The sequence below is a fragment of the Girardinichthys multiradiatus genome, chromosome 23 (assembly GCF_021462225.1).
Source record: "Girardinichthys multiradiatus isolate DD_20200921_A chromosome 23, DD_fGirMul_XY1, whole genome shotgun sequence".
NCBI classification, from domain to species: Eukaryota; Metazoa; Chordata; class Actinopteri; order Cyprinodontiformes; family Goodeidae; genus Girardinichthys; species Girardinichthys multiradiatus.
The window spans coordinates 29,974,937-29,996,015 of record NC_061815.1 but is presented as its reverse complement, the minus strand read 5'-3'; the positions used below and the strand labels follow the sequence as shown (position 1 = coordinate 29,996,015).

At 37.8% G+C, this 21,079-nt stretch overlaps 1 protein-coding gene across 4 annotated transcripts in view; it reads right to left on the bottom strand.

Moving 5' to 3' along the window:
* Window positions 1-4,827: 4,827 nt before the first annotated feature.
* Window positions 4,828-21,079, bottom strand: part of mid2 (midline 2) — a 210,265-nt gene continuing 194,013 nt past the window's right edge. For all 4 annotated transcript variants that reach the window (XM_047353898.1, XM_047353897.1, XM_047353896.1 and 1 more), the window contains 2 exons: window positions 9,533-9,740; window positions 4,828-9,227 (listed from right to left, as the gene is read on the bottom strand). In XM_047353898.1, the coding sequence (XP_047209854.1) occupies window positions 8,807-9,227; window positions 9,533-9,740 (629 nt within the window). In that variant the 3' untranslated portion in view covers window positions 4,828-8,806. The remainder of the gene's footprint in view (window positions 9,228-9,532; window positions 9,741-21,079) is intronic.

Sequence of the window (21,079 nt, the reverse complement as noted above, 5' to 3'; positions counted from 1 at the left end):
GCACCAGAGGGGGCATCAAAACCCCCAATAGAAAAAATATTTTTCTAGTTCGCATTTTCTACATTTAACAGCTTGACATGATCAATAACAGAGTAACGGCACTGATTAGGCGCCCCCCTGCTTCTTCACCTCCCCTCCTATCGCTCTCCCTTCCCACACAGGTGGCTTGGGCACATGCCCTAGGAAAACGCTCTCAGGCGCCCTTTTGGTTTTTTTCTGTTTTAAATCTTAGACTACCACTCGTAGTGCACTTGACAACAAGATGGAGCGGCAGAAAACAAAGTTATCTGGGGCGCAAAACAGAAAAAGGCAAAGGGAGAAGGACAAAGATGTTGGCGGGATGAAAAAAAGCCTTTCAATGTGGTTGAAAGATAGTAGGAAAGTACCATCAGTGTATCGACAACAGGACAAAGAGCGTTGTAAATATTCAGGTTAGCTAAAGCTAGCCTAACACAGAATTGTCCCATATTTGGCTGTTGCCTCCCACATTGAACCGATAAGGGACGTGATTTGTTCGGTATTTCTATGAATATCTGATACATACGCCTGTCACACACACATATCCACGCACTAAGTGTAAGAATGACCGAAATAAAACCCAGGAAATATTAACACAGGAAAGTGACATGTTCGCATCCAGCTCAAAAATATGTAGTTGCACCCCTGGTGCAGAGGGTGGAAAAGCTTATTGTTCAACTGCAATTTGCCTTGAAGGGGTGTTGAAGAAGCTGTGGTCACTCTATTAAATTTCCTGTATCTTCATCTGGATGGGGCCAAAGCCCATGCTTGGTTCCTATTTATTGACTTTTCTTCAGCTTTTAATACTATCCAACCACATCTTTTAGTTGATTAGCTTCTTAACCTGTTTAAACTTGATTTTAATCTTGTTGGTGGGATTTTAGACTTTTTAACTGCTAGATCTCAGTGTGAGAGTCAATGACTGTTTCTCCAATAAGCTGAACTCTTTTACTGGTTCACTTTAGGGCTGTTTTATATACTAATGACTGTAATAGCTGAGACTAATAGGCATTTCATTAAATATAAAGATGGTCATTGCAAATCTTCATGTTGAAGAGCATCACCAAGGGCCTGTTGTAGATGAGTTTGTTTCTTGGTGTCATTTTTAAAGATCAACACCCTGAAAACAGAGGACATGGTTATGGACATGAGGAAGTCATCACCCCGCCCTGCACCAACCGTTGTGAATTGTGCTGCCACTAAACAGGTGGATGGTTATATGTATTTGGTGGTTGTCTGTGATGGGGCTCCGTCCTTTGAGCAACATTTTGCTGCTACAACAAAAAAGGTTAATCAATCGCTGCTCTTTTTAAGGTAAGATTGTCAGCTTCTACTCTCAGGTCGTTGGTATAAAGTCTCTGCAGTGAAGACTGAGAGACATTGAGTCTCTTTTTTTTTTACCTGCTGCTACTGTCATGCCTAATAACAAAACCATAAGTGTTGTTGCCAACACTATTGCACTTTGTGGATGGCAACTGATAAAATCTGGTATTTTTCCTGTTTTCTTTGTAATGCAGTGTTTGTGTTGTTTGATTAGTGGTCATGAAGCCAATCAATCTCCCACTGGGGGCAATAAAGTTACTTTTGTTGACATTGTTTCACCTATTTATATTTGTTTTTCAAGATCATCTTAATTGATGGAGGTCCAAATTCCAAAAAGGTGTTTATTTTGGTGCTTACACAAAATAATGGCTATACATAAGTCTATAATAGTGAGTCTTTGTTCAGTGCAGAGTTATGAAGTTCATGTAGGGCCAGTCAGAATATTTCTTACTGTGCTTACACTGGAACAACACAGGGGGACACCACTCTATATCGACTAAACATAAAATAAGAAATAGAAACCCTGTTCGAGGCACAACTCACAGGACTTTTTTCAGTTTTTTAAGTGTGTGCCATCCCCCCTGAGAAAATGGCACCCATATCAAAAGCAACAATAGAAACTATACATACTTTACCTTAAAGGCTGAGTGTTTTACTGTGTCTGAAAGCAGTTACTTTTTAAAATATATATTCCCTGTGATACTAGTGTAATAACTAGGGAGATTCACTTTTTCAACAAGCTGCCTGCCTGACCAGAAGATTATTTTATCAAGGTATTCCCAACTCTAGGTTCTTTATGCTCCAATAAAAGTTAATAAGAAAACTTGTGCTGATGTTATAGAATACTTATTGCAAATAGCCCAAGGTAGGCTCTGTCTACACTGTTTGCAAATCTCCAGACAGTATCCTATTTTGGGGTTCATTGGAGTCAAATTCTGACTCAAATCAAAGTTTGAAACCCTTGCAACTAAAATGCAACTTGAGTGTTTCAGACTTTATGTTGAAATCTGTCAATAATTACTTGTTTGCCATAATGCTTACTAATATTTGTTGATTCCTGTACCTCTTGTGATGTCATCAATCAAAATATGCACATAGCCAAATTGGCACATATTTGGTGAACTTTTTTAATAAACATATTTGTAAAACATATTTAGTAAAATCCATCCATCCACACATATCATCTATTTAAGAGCACGTCTTATATGGCACTTTATCATCCATCCATCCATCCATCCATCCATCCATCCACTTCTGCTTATCCGAAATCATGTCCAGGATGGAAACCCAGACATTTTGGACCCCTGCGACACTCTACAGCTCAACAGAAACTATCGTAAAAACTAATGTTCAATCATTTCTAATGAAAATACGCAGTGCAATGCAAATGTTTTAATAAATTTAAAAGCAACCCATGTCCTAGAGAAAAACTTTTAAAGACCTTCAGAAATTCTGAATAATATTTATTTTTTAAAAGAAATCTAGCTTTTTAAAGGAAAAGCATTGCCGGATAATTGAATACTGTTGCATAAGACTGCAAAGATCACATAACTCTTAAATATTTAACCTTTATATAAACTAAATGACACGTCTGTCTGTGGTCTGAGTATTTTTTATGTTTCGCTAGGAGTGCGGAGTCAGTTCCACAACAGTTCCCTTGTAGCTGCGTTAGGATGTTGCAGGGGGCACAAATAAAGGGCATCATTTCTGCAGGACAGGACCCATCCTCACAGCCCCATCATTTTGGTAATAACCAGTCATCAAATGCCCACAAAAGCTAAAATCATCCGTCTGCTCCACACTGTCTGCCAGCAGCATTTATCGCAGCAGGTGTGTCAGGAGACATCAAAGTAATTCACCTTTTTAATTCTCTGTGCAAAATTAATTAGCTGTTTGCTACACATGTAAAAGGGTCTATTTAAAGTCCAGTATGTACAACTAAAATATTATGTATCTAAGAGCTTATCTTATGAGGCATTTTATCAGGCGCATTGATCTTAATCTTTACTAAGGCATTGAATGTTTGTAAACAGCTGCTAAAATGACCCTGCTCAGTTGCACATCTGAGTATGTCATTTTTAGTAACTGCCCAGCATTTATTTTTCTTTTGTTGCAATTTTCCTGTATTGTACAGTCTACTCTTAATTTTTGTTGTTTTTACCTTTGTGAGTACTGTCATGCTTCCATTTGTATTTTACTTTTCTGCTAACACACCTGAATTTCCCCACTGTAGGACAATAAAGGATATTTCTATTCTATTCTATATATGGTCGAAGTGTGCTGTGAGTAAATAATTGTGTCTGTGTTGTTGAAAGCCATCTATACTTGAGTGTAAAAGCATTTTGCTGCTGCTTGTTATATAGAAAGTCCATGTTTTTAAGAGCATTCCTCGCCCAGATACAGTACAGTATTAGTACAGTATTAGGCTCGATCAGACTTCTATCTTCGATGAGGGACTTTTTACAAGATCAAAGCAAACACATTACTCCAATATTTTAATAAACCCATTTATTCCATCAGCGCTTCTGGAAATTGTGATCCAGCCAGAATGTTTTTGATTCTTCTCAATAGCTTCAATAAATAACTGCAAAAGAAAGTGAGCATATTTCTTATCAGCATTGGGTCAGTGTCACTGTGTGCCATGCCTGCAGGCAGTGTTGGGAATCAGGCCGTACAGCTCAATATAGTGATGAGGAGCTCGTGCCAATAATGGCAGATGACCAGCTAAGCGGATATACCCCCTCTAACTCAACCTCGAGCTTTAGATGACCTGCCAGAGCCTGGCAACCTTGCAAAGCCATGAGGCCTTCAAACTCTGCTTTGAAAGCTTTGGGAAACTTTTTAACTTATCTATCAATGGCATATCAGGAGTAACAAGAATTTGTTTTTGAATGACACACAGTTCATACCCCCTAACTCTTTCACATTTGATCATATTACGCATACCATGTGGCAAGGATTTACTGTGTTACCCCTAAAAACTCTAGTCACCTAATCAGCAAATCTAGTCCACCTGTGTGTGATTTAATCCAAGTATAAATACAACTATTCTGTGAAGGCATCAGGGGTTTGTTGGAAAACATTGACAAATTTAACTTGCATGCAAAACACTGTGCAAAGGAACGCAAGTATTGGGCATCCCCATAAATACATGTTCATAATTAAACATGGTGACTGATAAAACCAGGTTTTATCAGTCACCAGGAAGGCTGAATACAAATTCATGCTGCACTTTTCAGGTTTTCAAAACCAAATATCCCTCCATTTTAACTTTAGAATTAAGTGCTTCTCTATGTTGGTCAGTCACACAAAATCACAGCAAACTCTAAAAAAAATAAATAGAAAGTTGTGGTTGTAATATGACAAAGATGAAACCTAGAGTAATACATGCATCTTTTTTCTAGCTAATGATTATTAAATGTGAGCAACATACCTGCTAGAAAACTGTTTCTGTTAATAAGAGACAACATAAGGGACAAAAGGCTATACATTTTTGGGATCAAACTTTTTATTGGACTCAAATTCACATAAATAACATTGGTTCATATATATTTTTTATACATTATACAACTTTATATAATATATATTTCCCCCTCTGATTTACATTCCTCTCTGGCTAAAAGTATCTCAGATATATCTATGGATACAGAAAGCATTGCATGAAGGCAAAACTGCTCTTTTTGTGCTGTTTTTTTAAGGTCCCAGTGCCTTGAAGGAGAGGAGCACTTTTCTTTTCAGTTGTACAAAAAAAATAAAATAAAAAGAAAATCCCAAAGTTACAGAAAAAGAAAGCAAAATGAAGAATATATTGCATTGTTTCTAGGGTATAAACACGGCACTACAAGGAGTGGGTAGCTATTGAAAGTCATTCACCGTAAACATACTTTACTGTATTGACTTGTGACACGGAAAAAAAGCACTGCAAACAATCTGATATGCACGGCGATGACAGCTTTGTGTAGTTGTTTCTTTTTTGCCATAAAAAATTTATAAACAGAGATTGTATGTTTGATTCGATAGGAAACCTCATCATGTAGATAAGAAAAGTGTTACGAACCTGCAGCAAGGTCACATAATCATGCGGTGACCCAGCCAAGTCCACACATTCGCACAGTTCAGCTTGTCTTCCCAAAATCAACATGTCTGTGATGGGCATCATTCAACAAGACCGATAGATATTTGTAAGCAGAGGAAATTTAGCAATAGCCTGACAGAATTCCCACTCTGTTGTATTTAAAGTAAGTCATTTGTAACCATCGGGCCTTCTTTCAATGCTGAACCCGTGCAATTCTGACAGCTCATGCACAGCTGAGAAGTAAACTGCTGGATCTTCGTGGTTCTTTAAAATCAACTTAAAGCCTCTTATACATGAAATAGCAAATGATTTCTGCATCACAGCCTTTCGGAGACAGTGACATCATAAACTGCCAGAATAGAAATGCTTCATGACAGTCAATGCAAAATGCTCATACGGTGTGAGTCAGTTTTAAAAGACTACATATATATTTCATTTACCCAACATCCAGTGTCAGTTCGTGTCAGCTTTTTCATCCATGCAGCCTCTTTAATCTGCCTAAACTACAGTATAATACACTTTTGATTGTCTGGATCAGCACCGCTACCTGAATGTTAAACCAGAGAAAACCATCACCCACACTAAGCCTTGAAATCCAAACAGAAATAACAAAACTGAACACCTTGAGCTATAAATAAATGTGAAAAGTGAAGAAAAATAGGTGTTAATCTGCTAAATAATGAAAATAAACTTGGTGAATTTGTAGAACTTACAAACATTTCCCAGTGAGCCCCTGTAATCTGATAATGTTGCATGCATTGTTCACGACCCGAACAGAACAGTATGTGTTGGTGTTGAAATTTGCATGTATGTGGCAGAAAACACAGTCATGCCATGACACTGAAACAAACAGCAAGCGTTAACCATCTTCAGCCCTGGAAATTCAACGTCTGAGTGAAAGTTTAAAAAAGAAGCTGTTTATCACCACCTAGATAAAACAAAGAAAATCCTTGAATATCATAATCACATCTAGTTTCCAAAGAGGTTAACTTTACTGTATGCTATTAAAAGTGCAATAAAGAATTAATGATCTTTTTGTTTTGCCTTTGCAACAATATCGCACTTTGCGACACCATATTTGACTTAATGGTAAACATAATTTAACACAGTGTTTTGTTGTCACCTATTTTGCCCATTACAACCTGCCACTCAGTTCTAGGACTACTTTACAACACAGAGGGCAAGTGGTGTCAAGTTCAAAAGTGCATCATGAATATTAGTAAATTTAAAATAAAGATAAATCATCCTTCTTACTAATAAATAATACTTTTGTTCTCTTGTGTTCAATAGGTCTCTCATCTTACAAAAAGAGTGGTCACATGATGCAAATCTGCTCCCTGCGATGTAGAAACAAAACCTGGGAGCAACGTTAACGCTTCCCGGTGACTGAAAGTTTGGACCCATTCACACAAACGGGGCTGATGGGTACCATGTAGGAGGAAGAACAAGTAGAAGGCTTGAGTAAAACAGCTACCAAGGACACAGAAACCATCAAGTATTTACAAGCAAATTGTAATCTTAAGAAATGTGCGTCCAAATCCTGAAAAATATAAAAACAAAATAGAACATTTTGTAATTTTGGACTAAAATGTGGAAGTATATGTCTATGTTCTGAGCTGTACTGTACAGGTGTGTCTCAATGAATTACATTATCATTGACAAGGGAATTTATTCATGTATTCTAAATCAAAAATTGAATTCACATAGTGATATATTTATAGTTATATATTTTAATGATTACATCTAACGGCAAATTAAAACATGACAAAAAAAAGTATTTCAAACCCTTTACTGCCTGAATGTATTTACAATTATATATAAAGAATTGAATTAAAATATATTTGCATTTGCTCTCAATAAGAGATTGCAAATTTTAATATAGCACCTACAATAGATATAAATTTAGGTATTTAGAATATAAATGAGTGAAATTAGGTTTAATTGGGCTTAATAGCGACTGCTAGATGGTGGCAGATTTACTTTCACAATTATCTTTGGTGTGTGTAAAATCTGCAACAACCAGCATTGGTGGGGTACAAATTCCATCTAAGCCGCATTAGGACAGGGAGTGGTTTAAGGGGAAATGGAAGCAATAGACAACAACAGGTCAAACCAGAGACATTTTGTTAGGGCCTACTTAATCAGGGAGAAGATTGCTGGCTTGACAATTGCCCAGCAGACATTCTCCACAAGGAGGGTAAGCCCTGAAAGGCCAGCGCTGTATCCTCCCATATTAATGGGAAGTTGATTGGAAGGTAAAAGTTTGGTGAAAAAAGTACCCAAGAATCAAGGGTAGCTGCAAGGATTGTGAAGAAAAGCCCACTAAAGAGTTTGTGACTGGAGTGAGGAGCCCCCATACATAGATGTATCCATGATATGGGCTACAACTGGTACACTCCTTGTACTAAGCCATTCCTGAACCACAGACAACCTCAGATGGACCTTACCTGGGCTAAGGAGAAAAAGAACTGGACTTTTACTCAGTGGTCTGAAGTCTCTTTTTAAAATAAACTCTAAAATCAGAATAAGTTTATTGACCTCCCCTCTAAAGCTTCCACAGTGATGATTTGGCAACTGAACAAAACTTTCAACTTGAACCTTCATTCTGTGGTGTTTAGGAAGGGCAAAATAAATTTTTCTAAATGTTTTAACAATTGTGCTCGTGGGTTTTATTCCAGGTAATGAGATAAATTGGCCAGATGGAGAACCGAGGAGACATGCAGCAAAGGCCGCAAAGTTGGGAATTGAACCCCAGAAGACTGTGTTGATAACAGCCTTCGTGTATAGGGCACCCACTGAATCCCTATGCCACTCACCTCCCCAGGATGAGGCATACATTTCTGTATCTAGATTCATTCTAAATATTTTATATTTTACTGAGATGCACCTGTACGTACTACGCTAATGTATTTTCTTATGTTACACAAAAAGCTCAAAATAAAAATAAAAATACTTCTGATTAAATTCAATTGATTTGTGAGATTTAATTAGAGTGGCAACGTGTTCCTTTGTTGCAACTTTAGATTTGAAAGAATTTTCACCTTGCTCTCCTGCCTAGGGCTGTCAAAAGAAGAAGAAAAAAAAAAAAGAGAGACCTACAATGGTACTGAAAACCAGCAATCCCACCCTTCTCAATGACAGACCAAAGCTGTCTTTGACAGTGACTGCAGGGTGTTTTAATGAACTTAACACATATTGATCTTTTCAGTGAAAGAGATCTTTCCTATAAACTAAATGAATATGCAAAACACAGAGTGTCTACAAACTAACATTAGTAACATTTTTCCAACACTCCTAAGACAGTAACCCTTTCCTTGAGGATCAGAGCAAAGCTCAGTCAAGCCGTCAATGTCTGTCATGTCCTAATCCACTCTTCTGTCACGAGTTTAGTCAGTGGCAGGTTTTCATCCCCGTCAAGTACGGCGATTCCTGTCGGCACAGGCCCATTTGCTGCTGTTGCTCTTGGAGATCTGAAGCCACCCCATCGACAAAATCTGGGACAGGCAGTCCTGAGAGAATCATGACTGACTTGTTCCAGATCATAAAAGTGGGTACAACAGGAAGGAGGAAGGAGATTTCGAAAGTGTGAATGTGCTGGGAATTCATGGCATCGTAGAAGGACAGCGAGTTGTTGTCGTAGTCCAGGAGGACACCGAGTCGCCGCAGCTGCAGGCTCGCCTCCACCAGCATCTCCTTACCGTCGTGCCGCACAATGAAGTTGTTGTTGCAGCGTGACAACACCCACGAGGATGAATTCTTGCCACTCCACTCGTTTTTTGGGGCTGATTTGTAAGCCACGCCGATGGCATACCTGGAAGGAAGAAAACTTTTTAAAGGCGATTAGAACTAAGTGGTCCTCCTATAATTGACTTTACTTGCACTTAATCTGAGGACATGGAGAAGACTCTTTAGCTCTTTCCTGCACTGAGGTCTTTACTCCACAGCCAATTAGTGAGAAGAATATATTTACAAGAGTATGTACTCTCTATGTTAAGCTCTGCTTGTGAGTTGGGAGTTTGCATAACAGACTAGATTTAAACTCACAAAAAATACGCGAGTTCACCGAGCCTCCTTGCAGGCTTATATAACGCACTCGTGCCAGAGTGTGTTTCTCACCATGTGGATGCTCCCAGTAGCACTTCCCAGTAGTGGCACCCGCTGTCAATGAAAACATTCCCGGCAGCTCCATACGAACCGGTGCCGCTGAACCGCTCCGGTGTGTGGCTCTTTTTGAGCGAGCTCTCATCTTTCTCCATGGTTAGGCAGTCGTTTGATAGACGGAGCTTCTTGTGTGCCGTCTTTGGGTCTAACTTGAATGGCTGACCTGGAGAGACAGATATGCAGTTCAGTAAAGCGGCCTTTACACTTATATTTTCATGTTGAGTATTTTGTTCAATTTTCTCACTTACTATATTTGCTAATTTATATTGAATTCAAATTATATTTTTTATCAGGTTTACAGACTTTATAATTGATTTTGCATTCAGAATTCAACATTTAAAGTGAAAACAATTTCGTTCAGGTTTGTACGTTTTTTTTATTATTATTAATTTGGCATTCAATGGATAACAAAATAACTTCCTGAAGTTTACAACAAATTTATACAAATTTCATTAATGTCGATACATATGTTTAAATCTTAAATAACATTCATGACATTTTTATACATTTTTTCCACACAATTTTTATTTTGGTTTTCTAATTATATATTCAAAATTGTATATTATGTCTCAAATAAACACATTGGGAAGTTGCACTGGATTTTATTTAGGACTATCAGAGCGAAAGGGGATAAACACAAATACGCAAAGTTCAGACTTTTTTATTTTATTTTAAAAACCAGGCATCATTTTTCTTCCACCTCACAACTAAGAATTATTGCTTGGGTGTATATCATAAAATCCCAATAAAATACACTGACGTTTTGTCATTGCAAATAAAAACAAGTTTTATGGTACAAAAAAAAACCCCACTGTTAGCAGTAGAAAGGACTTGATGGCAGTGCACTATGGAAAAAGCTAGTGTAATGGCCAAGACATCTTACACCAAACTTTTAACGTTGGTAAAACAAGCACAACGACGCCAGATATATTCAGTGGCAAGTCCCAGAAGAAGACATTTCTTTTTCTCTTGACCATTTCTGTCATAGGCGGCCAACCATACTTCCTGTCCATTTTCTTTGTTACCAGGAGACTTTAAAATGCCTTAAGAAGGAGCAAGAAAGAGCCCAGCAGAGCCTCTCTGATGAATTCAGAGGCTTTAAAGTTTAAACAGAAACAAAAAAGAAGCTTTGACAATGCTTTGAAGGATGCAAAATAAAACACCTCTTATATAAGCTGTGAAGTTAGGCACTGTGTTTTAGCCATGAAGGAGTTCAAGAAAATAAATGCAGTATTTAGCTTTATAGAATAGTGTAGGTAGACAGATAGGAAAAAGTTACTGCCACTTTGGGCCACTGGTGTAACTGGAAGTATACTGAATAGTACATTTATCAAAAAAGTACTGAAGAAAAAGTAGAGGGGAGAATCTTATACACCATATTCCATTGTAAAGTCAATTGTCTATATATGTACATTTAAAAATATATTCTTTATTATTGACAGCAAAGTGTGCTGGAGTCAAATTCCTTGTTTGTCTGTACAAACTTGGCAATGAAGCTGATTCTGACTGATCTGTGCAAATAATGCAGCTACAAACTGGATTTACTTCGCACAACACAATTTTCTCATTGGCTGTTAATGCTAATGTACATTATTTTACAAAACAAATGCATGGGTTGATAACAGAGTTTTTAAGAAGTTGTGAATTGATTTTACAGATACTAAATTGATATTCTAGCTAGTGCTTGTCATTTTGCCCCGTTTTCATACCAAAACCATGTAGTTTTGTACTTTTCTTAGTATTTTGGATACTTAATGGTGCCATCTACCGTGGGATGTGTTATACCAAACATGCATCAATTTCTACATCAATTGTGTATGTAGTGGACAGAATCAAGGATGTTTCAGAAAAGTTAACGGCCAAACAGCGTGAATAAAAGAATCAAAGTAAACAGAAACGGAATAAAAAAATGTTTTCAGAAAATAATATTCAATCATATTAAATTAAACATAACATTTAAGCATTTTTATGATTATTTATCTCTCCAAACAAACCAAAATACTTAATCAATTATTTGTTTTCAAAATGAAAGTAGGAAGTACAAAATAGGGGTAAACATTGATTAAAGAGGTGAACTATCCTGGAGCTACTGAGTAATATTAGTAATCGTGTCAAGGGAAACTTTTACAACTTCGAGGTGAGGTTCTGCTAAAAGGTTATAAGCTGTGCTTACTTTCAATAGACGACTCACTTGGTGCCTTTATTTCGTATAAATGCAAATTTGTTGGTCACAGAGGGTGAAGCTTATGGCTAGACCAAGAGAAACCGAGACCAAGAGGACCGAGACCAAGAGGACCGAGACCAAGAGGACCGAGGACAGAACATCAATAGTTATTCTAATGGAAAATACTTTACATGCTCAGTTTTCTGTACATGTGCATTGCCTCCAACCTCCGTTTCTAATGTAAACAGTCATCAACTTCTCAGTAAAAAAATCATCCAAAGCAAAGATTTCAAACAGGAAGATCACTGGTGGTACACAATTGACTAGCTCCACTTCCTGAATATTTCAATATTTCATTTAAATTATTGTTATACAAAGACTGTTTTAAGGTTAATAATGTTTAGATAGCATAAACTGCTATGCTATTTATATGATTGGAGTTGTTTCAAAACTAGAATACCAGAGATTAATCCACTCTAGGTAATATAACAACCTTACAAAAAATCACGTAATGCAATATTTTATAAAACTCTTTTAATTGTTAAACTTTAATTATTTTGTGTTCGCTATTTTAGGTCCAAGGTTGTAGTGTTAAAAAGTACTGCAAAGTAAAAAAATACAAAGGGCCATGAACCAGAATAGAAACAAGAAGAGGGTTTTAAATTAAAGCAGCAGCAGCAGAAGAGAATAAACAAAAAGTAGGGTGAGAAGTGCTTGCAGAGAACTCACAGGGAGAAACAGAAGAGGAGACTGTTTGAATTACAAGGGCGAGAGAGTCGAAACTTCAAAGGCCCGCGCTGCCTTTGGTGAAAACATTTCATAACAGTGAAGGAAGTCACCCAGCATTTCCCTCTGTTCCTACAATCACACAGACTTGTAAATTAGCTGAAGGAAATGGCCTTTACTTCCACCACAGTTGGTAGGAGCTGCTGCAATTCAGTGGAAACGATTCTATCCGGCTGCAACTATTCAGTTTGCGGGTGACACCAGTAATTTGTGCGTAATGGGTGGAAAAATTGAGGGGGCCAAACTAGGTGAGTGGCAGAGAAAAGGAGACTAAAGAGTGAGGGAAAGAGAAGAAGCTGAGGGGATAATATGAGTCTGTAGAAGCAACAGAGGAGCCCCTTCTGAGCTACCTCTCAGTGTCCATTTCAGTGTGTGTATGTGGCTTCTCCTAAGTCAGTCACATCCCTACCAGACCTGACATTTAACTTTGACACCTCTCGTCTCATCTCTCAGCCTCTCAGGGTCTCCCATGGCTTAATGAGCCACACAATGAAGACCCCAACTCCTCCTCTCCTTTCACTATCTGTCCTTCCCTTCTTCTCTCTCTCCCCAATTCTTTCATTCTCATCCTCTCTATCCTCTCACCACTCTCAGACACTCTTCTCCAATAATCTCCGTGGTGAGTGTGTGTCACTGAGTGTGCATATGAGACGATGAGGCCAATGTGCTGCTGGCACCCAATTACATTAATGCGCTCTCTTCTTTGAACTGCTTATCGCTGCCAGCGCAGCCATTTCCAAACACTGGGGCTCTGTCATGCCTTTCCAGGGATGACTCCTGAGAGTTCAGGCTGGGCCTGAGGTTGGCGTAGGGGAGATGCACACGACATTAGAGGACAAGAAGATGCATTCATGCACACAACATCAACTATGTGCAAATGTATGTATACAGTATAGTAAATTGCCAAGTGAAAATGTTTTGAATCCGTGCCAGATTCTTGAAAATACAGAAAGCCAAACACAACAAATCTGCACAATAAATTAAACAGATCAAATGGCATATGGTACCACTAAAAAAAATGTTGCATTTGGCAAGTTTGCTGTAGTGTTGGTAGGATGGTAAATCTGCTACATTTTTTTACACAACCTGTAATGGATTCTAAACTGAGTCTCAAATTGGGAACTTCCACATCTACATCTGGTACAATATTTTTCCATTAAGATTATTTTTTTTCGTTAATTCTTACCTTAACATTTGGAAAATTAACACTCACGTACAAAATAAAAACCTGGCTAATTTGATAAATAAATGTTCTCGTGTATTTCAGTCAAATGTAAACACGTGTTAAGAGCAATAAAAGAATAAATTATAACTTTGGATTTAGTGTTCCCATGTATTGACAACAAACTTTGATTATGAAAAAACAAAATGGATGTCACAATGTAATTTTTACATGCCTACATGTTGTCCATGAGTGCTGAAAAAGAAAGCAACTAGGTATGTAACCGTTTTTATTTTTTCCCCTGTCCCCACCTCATTTGTCCTATCCCTAACAGCATTATGCTTCTTTCACATAGAAACCAGCATGAGTTGCATTGCTTTGAGCTTGAGTCGGAAGCACCAGCGAAGGGCACTGAGCTTATGCACAAAGAGTACAAAGCCCCAACAACCTGTGTTGCATGTCTTCCACGCCTCTTCACCCTACTTCCTGTCTGCCTAATTTGAAATAACAACAATAAAGGCCACTAGTGCCTCAAAACAAAAAACGGAAAAAAATTAAAAGATATCAATACGGGTAAAAGTAGTTGATTGGCCGCAATGTGTCTTAGATCTTGTGTCAAAATACTGCTAGCTTCTCCTGTTTGTTGGTGTTTGTGGACATGCACCAGGTTGTCTCTGATATGAAGCACCCAAATGGTGTTAGAGTGCTGCAGCTAATATACTAATGTTTAACTTGGGCACAAGGCACTTGGTGGCATGTTCAACGGTGCGCTGTGCTACTTTTTTGGTTTTGTGACGTATCAAATCTAGGAAGACGTATCCAACATAAATCCAAATTGTTTAAAGCACAGTTTGTGATCTGTGATATCTTGTTCATAAAAACAAAAAGAGCAAATAAAAAATGTATGCGATCTAAACCAGTCCCAGTTTCAGACCAAGAGCTCCAGTTTAGTTGAAAAGGTTAATTAAACTGAAAATAGGCTCCAGTTCATTTCACTAATTTATACCCCTATTTCATACCCTTGCATAATTCTAGTACATAACCAATTAATACCAATGTATCTGTATCTGGTTTTTCTTCATGAATTATGCTGTTACATTGTCATAGAAAGGCTTATATCCAGCATATAATGAATTAAATTGTATAGAATTTTCTGAAAACTTTATTTTTCAAACTATTTCCAATTGTTATTGGTTCTGATTATGATGCCTAATCAAACATAAAAACTTTAAGTGACTTGCTTGTAAAGTTTTTATTTAAAGTCATACAACTTTATTTTAGTATAGCAAATTATAAGTACAATATTAAAAATTACTTTAATGCTTTGATTGACTAATTAATGGGGTGGTAGGTACAAAATATCCCATGGTAGCCAACACCATTTTGTACCCAAAAATGTAATGTATAATACAGCCAAAATTCCCACATGTATGAAATTGGGTGAAGAGATAATTTTTATCCTTTGGATAATAGAATAAAAAATAACGTCTGGAAGCTCCAACTTTTTTCCATCCTTATCCAGAAAAATTATCATATGAAGTTCTAGACTTTTCCAGACTGTGTAGAAACCTTATTGCAGCATTGTTTTTGCTTAAAGCTGAATGTTGGAGTTGTTGCAATAAATACGTGTTTCTATGAATCTGACTGCTTCCGATGACACTGGAGCTCCTTCATGTTGCAGAGCTGCCATGAAATGAACAGATCCAAACTCACAGGGAGCGTGCTGGTATTTGCAAGCAGCACCCGGGGAACATGCCGAATGCGATTACCTCTGGTGTGCTACACGGCTAGAGGCATAAAGAAGGCATGAGTGGAGATATACAGCGTATTAGAGGGAAGACTAGTACGAACTCAGAGTGCATGTTCAAAAAAGTTGATACTAAACCCCTTTCAAATGGTCTGTTTTTGTAAACAACACACCCACATTTTTCAGCAGAAGCCGCATTGGCGCTGATAGCAACAAAAGAGAATCAATCAATCCTCTTGCGCAGATTTCGGTCAGAGTTTGGAACAAAAATGATCAGATGGGAATTTGGAACAGCATATTCTACAGTCTGGACTTCTCTTTGAGGACTATCATTAGTCTGTTTCCACATTGCAGTAATACAGCAGTAATTTGAAGTATCTCTGCCGGTCTGCAGAGATCATAACAACTCTGTTATACTGTCTTCGAGCCTTGCATTGTTAAAGCCTCAGTAATCCTTAATGGAAACTTGTCAGACACAAAAAAGAAACAGCTTTGACGGCAAGGAAGAGATATGGACTGAAAGGGGCCACAGCTGGAGCAACATGTACAAAATGTAGTTCCAATCCAGGCTCATTGTGCTGAGTACATGCTGGAAATCTTGCAGCGGGACATCCTCTTAGTAATCGACTATTTCATCTGTGTAATTTTCCCTCCTAGCATTTTTGAAAAAGGAATAGATTAAGCTGTTTCTAACAAGACCGAGATGGAAAAAAAAGATCAATTTAACTGCGTAACAAAACAATAACTGCAGCAGGAACAGCAGCAGAAGAGATTCAGAGCACTCTCTTGACTTGTGCAGCCTCACACAGGTTCCCGAATCCCTGCTGAACTTACAAATCCATTCATGTAATAAAAATGCACGGCAGCCTGCCAGTTGGCTTCTGACTGCCTAATTCCTATAGAACATGGTATGTAATCCAGCAGCGCTGCAAATGAAACACAGCTGTACTCTGGTGAGATTATAAATGAACCTGTTACAGAACAAGCAACAGGATGCGTGTGATTAGCAAACCTCCAGGGGATCTTCGTTTACCACAACTTCTCATATTTTACTGGCTAATTCATGTCTCTTTCTACTAAACTGATAGGAAAACTAAAAAATAAATCACTGACTAGTGTCAAGCAAAGACAGCAGTAAATCTTTTTCCTTCTTCTTCAGCTTCACCCTGTAATTACCTAGGAAGGTGTCTTCAAAGACTACTGCTAGAAAAAAAAAAATCACAAAGGCATTTGAGCCTGATAGAAATATTGTTTGGATTAGAGACACATTTTCAGAACAAACGTTTAAAACTGGAGTCACTGTCAGGATTCTGGGTTGTTTAAGGTTATTAGATGGAACTTAAAAGCATTCCTAATTAATATCCAGCTTTCCTTCATAAGATGACTTGCATTTAAGTTTGGCAAAGTACTGAGTGAACCAAAGTTAGACTTTTAAGTTAGCAAACATAACCACAATTTTACTTTTATAGCGAGTAAATTGTTTAACTCTTGAGTAAGTAGGTCCAAAAAAAAAATGATGTTCACACTGTAGTTCTTGATTGTATAAACTGAACTGTGCAATTGTCTGTTTTAAGGACTAACGTACTGTTATCTGCCGTTATGGGTTTGATTGGACTTGTTGATTGAGTATTAATCAACTTGTTACCACAGTTTATATTCTCTGGCTGTAAAAAATACCAGCTGATCTCATGCTAAATAAACCTGAAAACAATCATGCTTCCAACGTTTGCACAAATTATATAAAGAAAGTATTCATTTTACTAGATTTAAAAGCTTTATACAGCTGCATCGCTTCTCTAGCCTTTTAGGTTTGGTGTGTGTCCCTTGGTGTGTGCATTATTACTTTTATTTGAAAAACATAACATATAGCTCGATACAAAGACTTGTGCAAAATTATTCCCACTGAATTTATATAGCACTTTTCTAGTCACACCAACCACTCAAAGCACTTTATAATAGAGCCACGTTCACCCAGTCACACACACACACACACACACACACACACATTCATACACTGATACACAGGTCAATAGACAACTTGTAGTTAAGTGCTTGCTTACTGTATTGCTTTGATTGACTTCTTAATGGGGTGTCGAGATTTGTGTTGTTCTATGACACCAAATCTCAAGAAAATACATTAATGATTGCAGTAACCAACTTTGAAAATGTTTTAGGGTTATGAATACTTTTGAAAGGCACCATCTAAGTGGCATTGGCATTAAATGGTACCAAACTGTAAATGCAAAGCATGCACCATCACCACCATTCACAAAGACAATGCCCCCTCATTTCTCTTTCTGTCCTCACCCTCATCTCCTCTTCTGCTCCTCTTACTTCATCTCTACCTCTCTACCTCAACAATGGCTTGGGGCTGGTCTGCAGAAATGCATGCTGGGTAAATGTGGCTTCTCTTAACAGAAGCAGGGCTGTGCACCCTTGGGCACCTTGATGCGATATTTTTGGCCCGGGTTTTAATTGTTACCAGACATTGTTTGAATGTGACAAAAATCATGTGATGACTTCACACACATACAAACCCTCATGGGTGTTTGCCCAGTCATTCCTTTGTGCTCACAAAGTGGATGCCCAGAATAGAGTAACAACAGGAAAGTAAACATTACAAAGCCAACAGACATTGTTAGACTGTCGGCAAGTAGCTGTTTAAAGAAAAGCCTGTATGCATTCATATTTCCCTTTGTTAGGACACAAACAATACGTTCACTCAAGAAACAGTGGAGCTGCTAAGTTAAGTTAAATTCAAGCCTAAATTTATGTTGTTAGCCCACCTACATTACACCAACCTGCATCTTCGAACTACAAATGAGGGCGCCTATTGTTTTAATGCTTGATTGACAGATTCCACTTTGTTTTGGCTGATTCCTAATTCTAGTTGTTATGAAGTGCAAAACTGCAGATAATGTTTTTTTTTCTAAATCTGATGAACAGCTGTAAATAGCTGTGATTAAAAAGATTTTGCAATTAACTGAAAATGTCTCTGGTTGTTAACAATAATATTTTCACCCTAAATAAACTTTGGAAGTTGCAAAGTTTTCTTTCAGGGTCACTTGTTCTTTAAAATTATGTAAGGTATTTGTGTGCAAATAAAAGGCAGCTAAAATGGACAATGGAGCCTGTTTATACATAAAGAACGTCCTTAAAACTCAACAAGCAATATGTGTGATAAAAACGTATTTACAGATACATATCTACATTTATTGGAACTACTCATAAAAGGTTTGTGAAAAGCTTTTTTATTGAAGTAGCATAACCTCTATTGAAAAAGTTTTCCATTTGTTTTTACCTCCCTACAATCTGCATCACTGTGAATGCTAGCAAGACAAACCTGGAACATGGACCAGCCTTATCTGTGACAGAGTTAAGTTGAGTGGCTATTTTTCTGGTAGCCATTTCCTGATTTATTGACACACATTTGCCTTGCTTGAATGGTGTGTTCTTCTGTCTTACCCATTTGGAAAACCGGTTAATAGAAATGGGCTTCTGTGTCAGACAGCTTAGTGGATGTATTTTCAGATATAGAAAATCTGTGGGCAGAGCAGAAAGGTCTGTGTGAGCAAGGTGTCCTAAAAATCTGACTCGGTTAAACTGGTTTTGTTGTGAGGAACGAGGCACAATTCCAGGAAACTGTTGTGAGAAGCTTGTCAAAGGATACCCAATATGTTTGACCCATGTTCTCATATGCTAATGAACTGACAAATCAGCATTGAAGGAAACAGGATGTGTTAACAGGGGTGTGTTCCCTGTCTACTCCTCTTCTCCCTCTACACAAATGACAGTGGACCCGTCTGTGAAACTCCTGAAATTTGCAGAAGACACCACTGTCACTGTTCTGATCCAGGACAGTAATGAGTCTGCATACAGACAAGAGGTGCATCGGTTGGTAGACTGGTGTGGTCAGAACCACTTCGAACTTAACCCACTCAAGACTGCGGAGATCGCCTGCCCCCACCATCCTCAACAACATTGTGTCTGCTGTGGACCACTTCCGGTTCCAAGAACCACCATTTCCTGAGACCTGAGAAGGTGTTCACACATAGACACATAGATTCTGATTAGATATATGTACTGCTTTTTAGACTTTTACATTTTTATGATTACTATTGCTGCCGATATACGTGGAGGCCATTGTAGATATCCAGCTAACGAGGGAAAATGTTTTCAGTGAATGCTGTGTAACTGCTAGCTCTTGATATAAATTAATTACTGAGACTGATAAGGAAATAAAAAGCAGAGGCAAAGCGCAAATTAATATAAGCCAACTTGAATACTGTGGGTTGTTTTCTCAGCCGCTGCCCTAACAAGCTCTGACCAAATTCATTTGCAAGTTTAATTCAATTTCATGCTTATAAGTGCAAAAAAGTATGGTGCTTCAACACCAGCGTTACGATTGTTATCATACTGGCTTTTGCTTTTTTATAAAATGAGTGGAGGCAGATGTTCTTTATTTAATCTTACATATATTCAATGGATCAGTCCTACATTTATTAGAATAAGGAGAAAATGGAAGTCAAAAGTAATGGAGTGAAACCTGGAAACACTTTGGTGGTATAAAAAGAAAAACAAATTATTTTAATTTTTATTTTGGTAATATTACTATTTGCTTGCTTAAGTACACCTTTTACTTTTTTTAAATTCCTGGATTTTATAAATGGCTAAAAAGCGGTCCACCGATGGTATTGTACTCTCCAAACCCTCATCTGTGCAAAGAGCTATTTGCTGTCTTTTATTCACTCAACACTCTCTCTTTCTCACTCTCGTTCTGACACTTTTTTTTATCCACTTTCGTACTCCCTCTGTCTGTCTCTTTGTAGCCCTTTCAGCTCATTTCTAAAGACAGTGATGTAGAAAGCTGGTCACGGTTCACTCTGAGGTAAATGCTGGAGTGCGGGCGTGCTGCTAAAAGGTCACACGCTAGCACGCGCATGTACGCATCCTCATCTCTACCGCATACTTATTCGTCATGCCTTATTCATGTGTTTTTCAGGAAAACTGAGTTATTTCACATGTTGACCGCGAGGACCTATCAGCTCACTGATACTTCCTCTAAAGGACAACATTAGAGTCACTGCTCACTTTCAGCCTCTCAGAGTCCAATGAGTGGCTTCTTGGACTGACCTAAAAACCATCAGAGAGCACCCAGACATGATTGTAGATGTTTCAAGTTTCAATCCAAGTTGCCAAATTGTACGTGATGGGATGTGAAGTCCCCAGAGGATTTGCAAAACAAAAAGCAACAGAATATCTGGGCAAGAAAATGTTGCATATCAAGCATCGAAGCCTAATTCTGAGGTTTGATTTTTCTCCTAACCTTCCGTGTTCTTGATTTAAACACCAAGCTGCACATCATGCTGATTTCAGAGACATCACTTGAGGTAATTTATCAGCTATTATTTGGAATCCCCTGTCTTTTTCCCTCATTTAAAAAGAAAAAAATAAATAAACTCAGGTGTGGAGAATTTAAATGGTACTCATTTAACGATCTTGGATTTCATACATTTGTCATGACGTCTTAAATTTGGGAGGCTGGAATTGTGTACTAATATGGTCTTTAGGTTTAAAATTGGATTCAAAAACACCAACAGTAATGTTGTGAATGCCATCATTTAAAACTGCCTTTAAATGCGA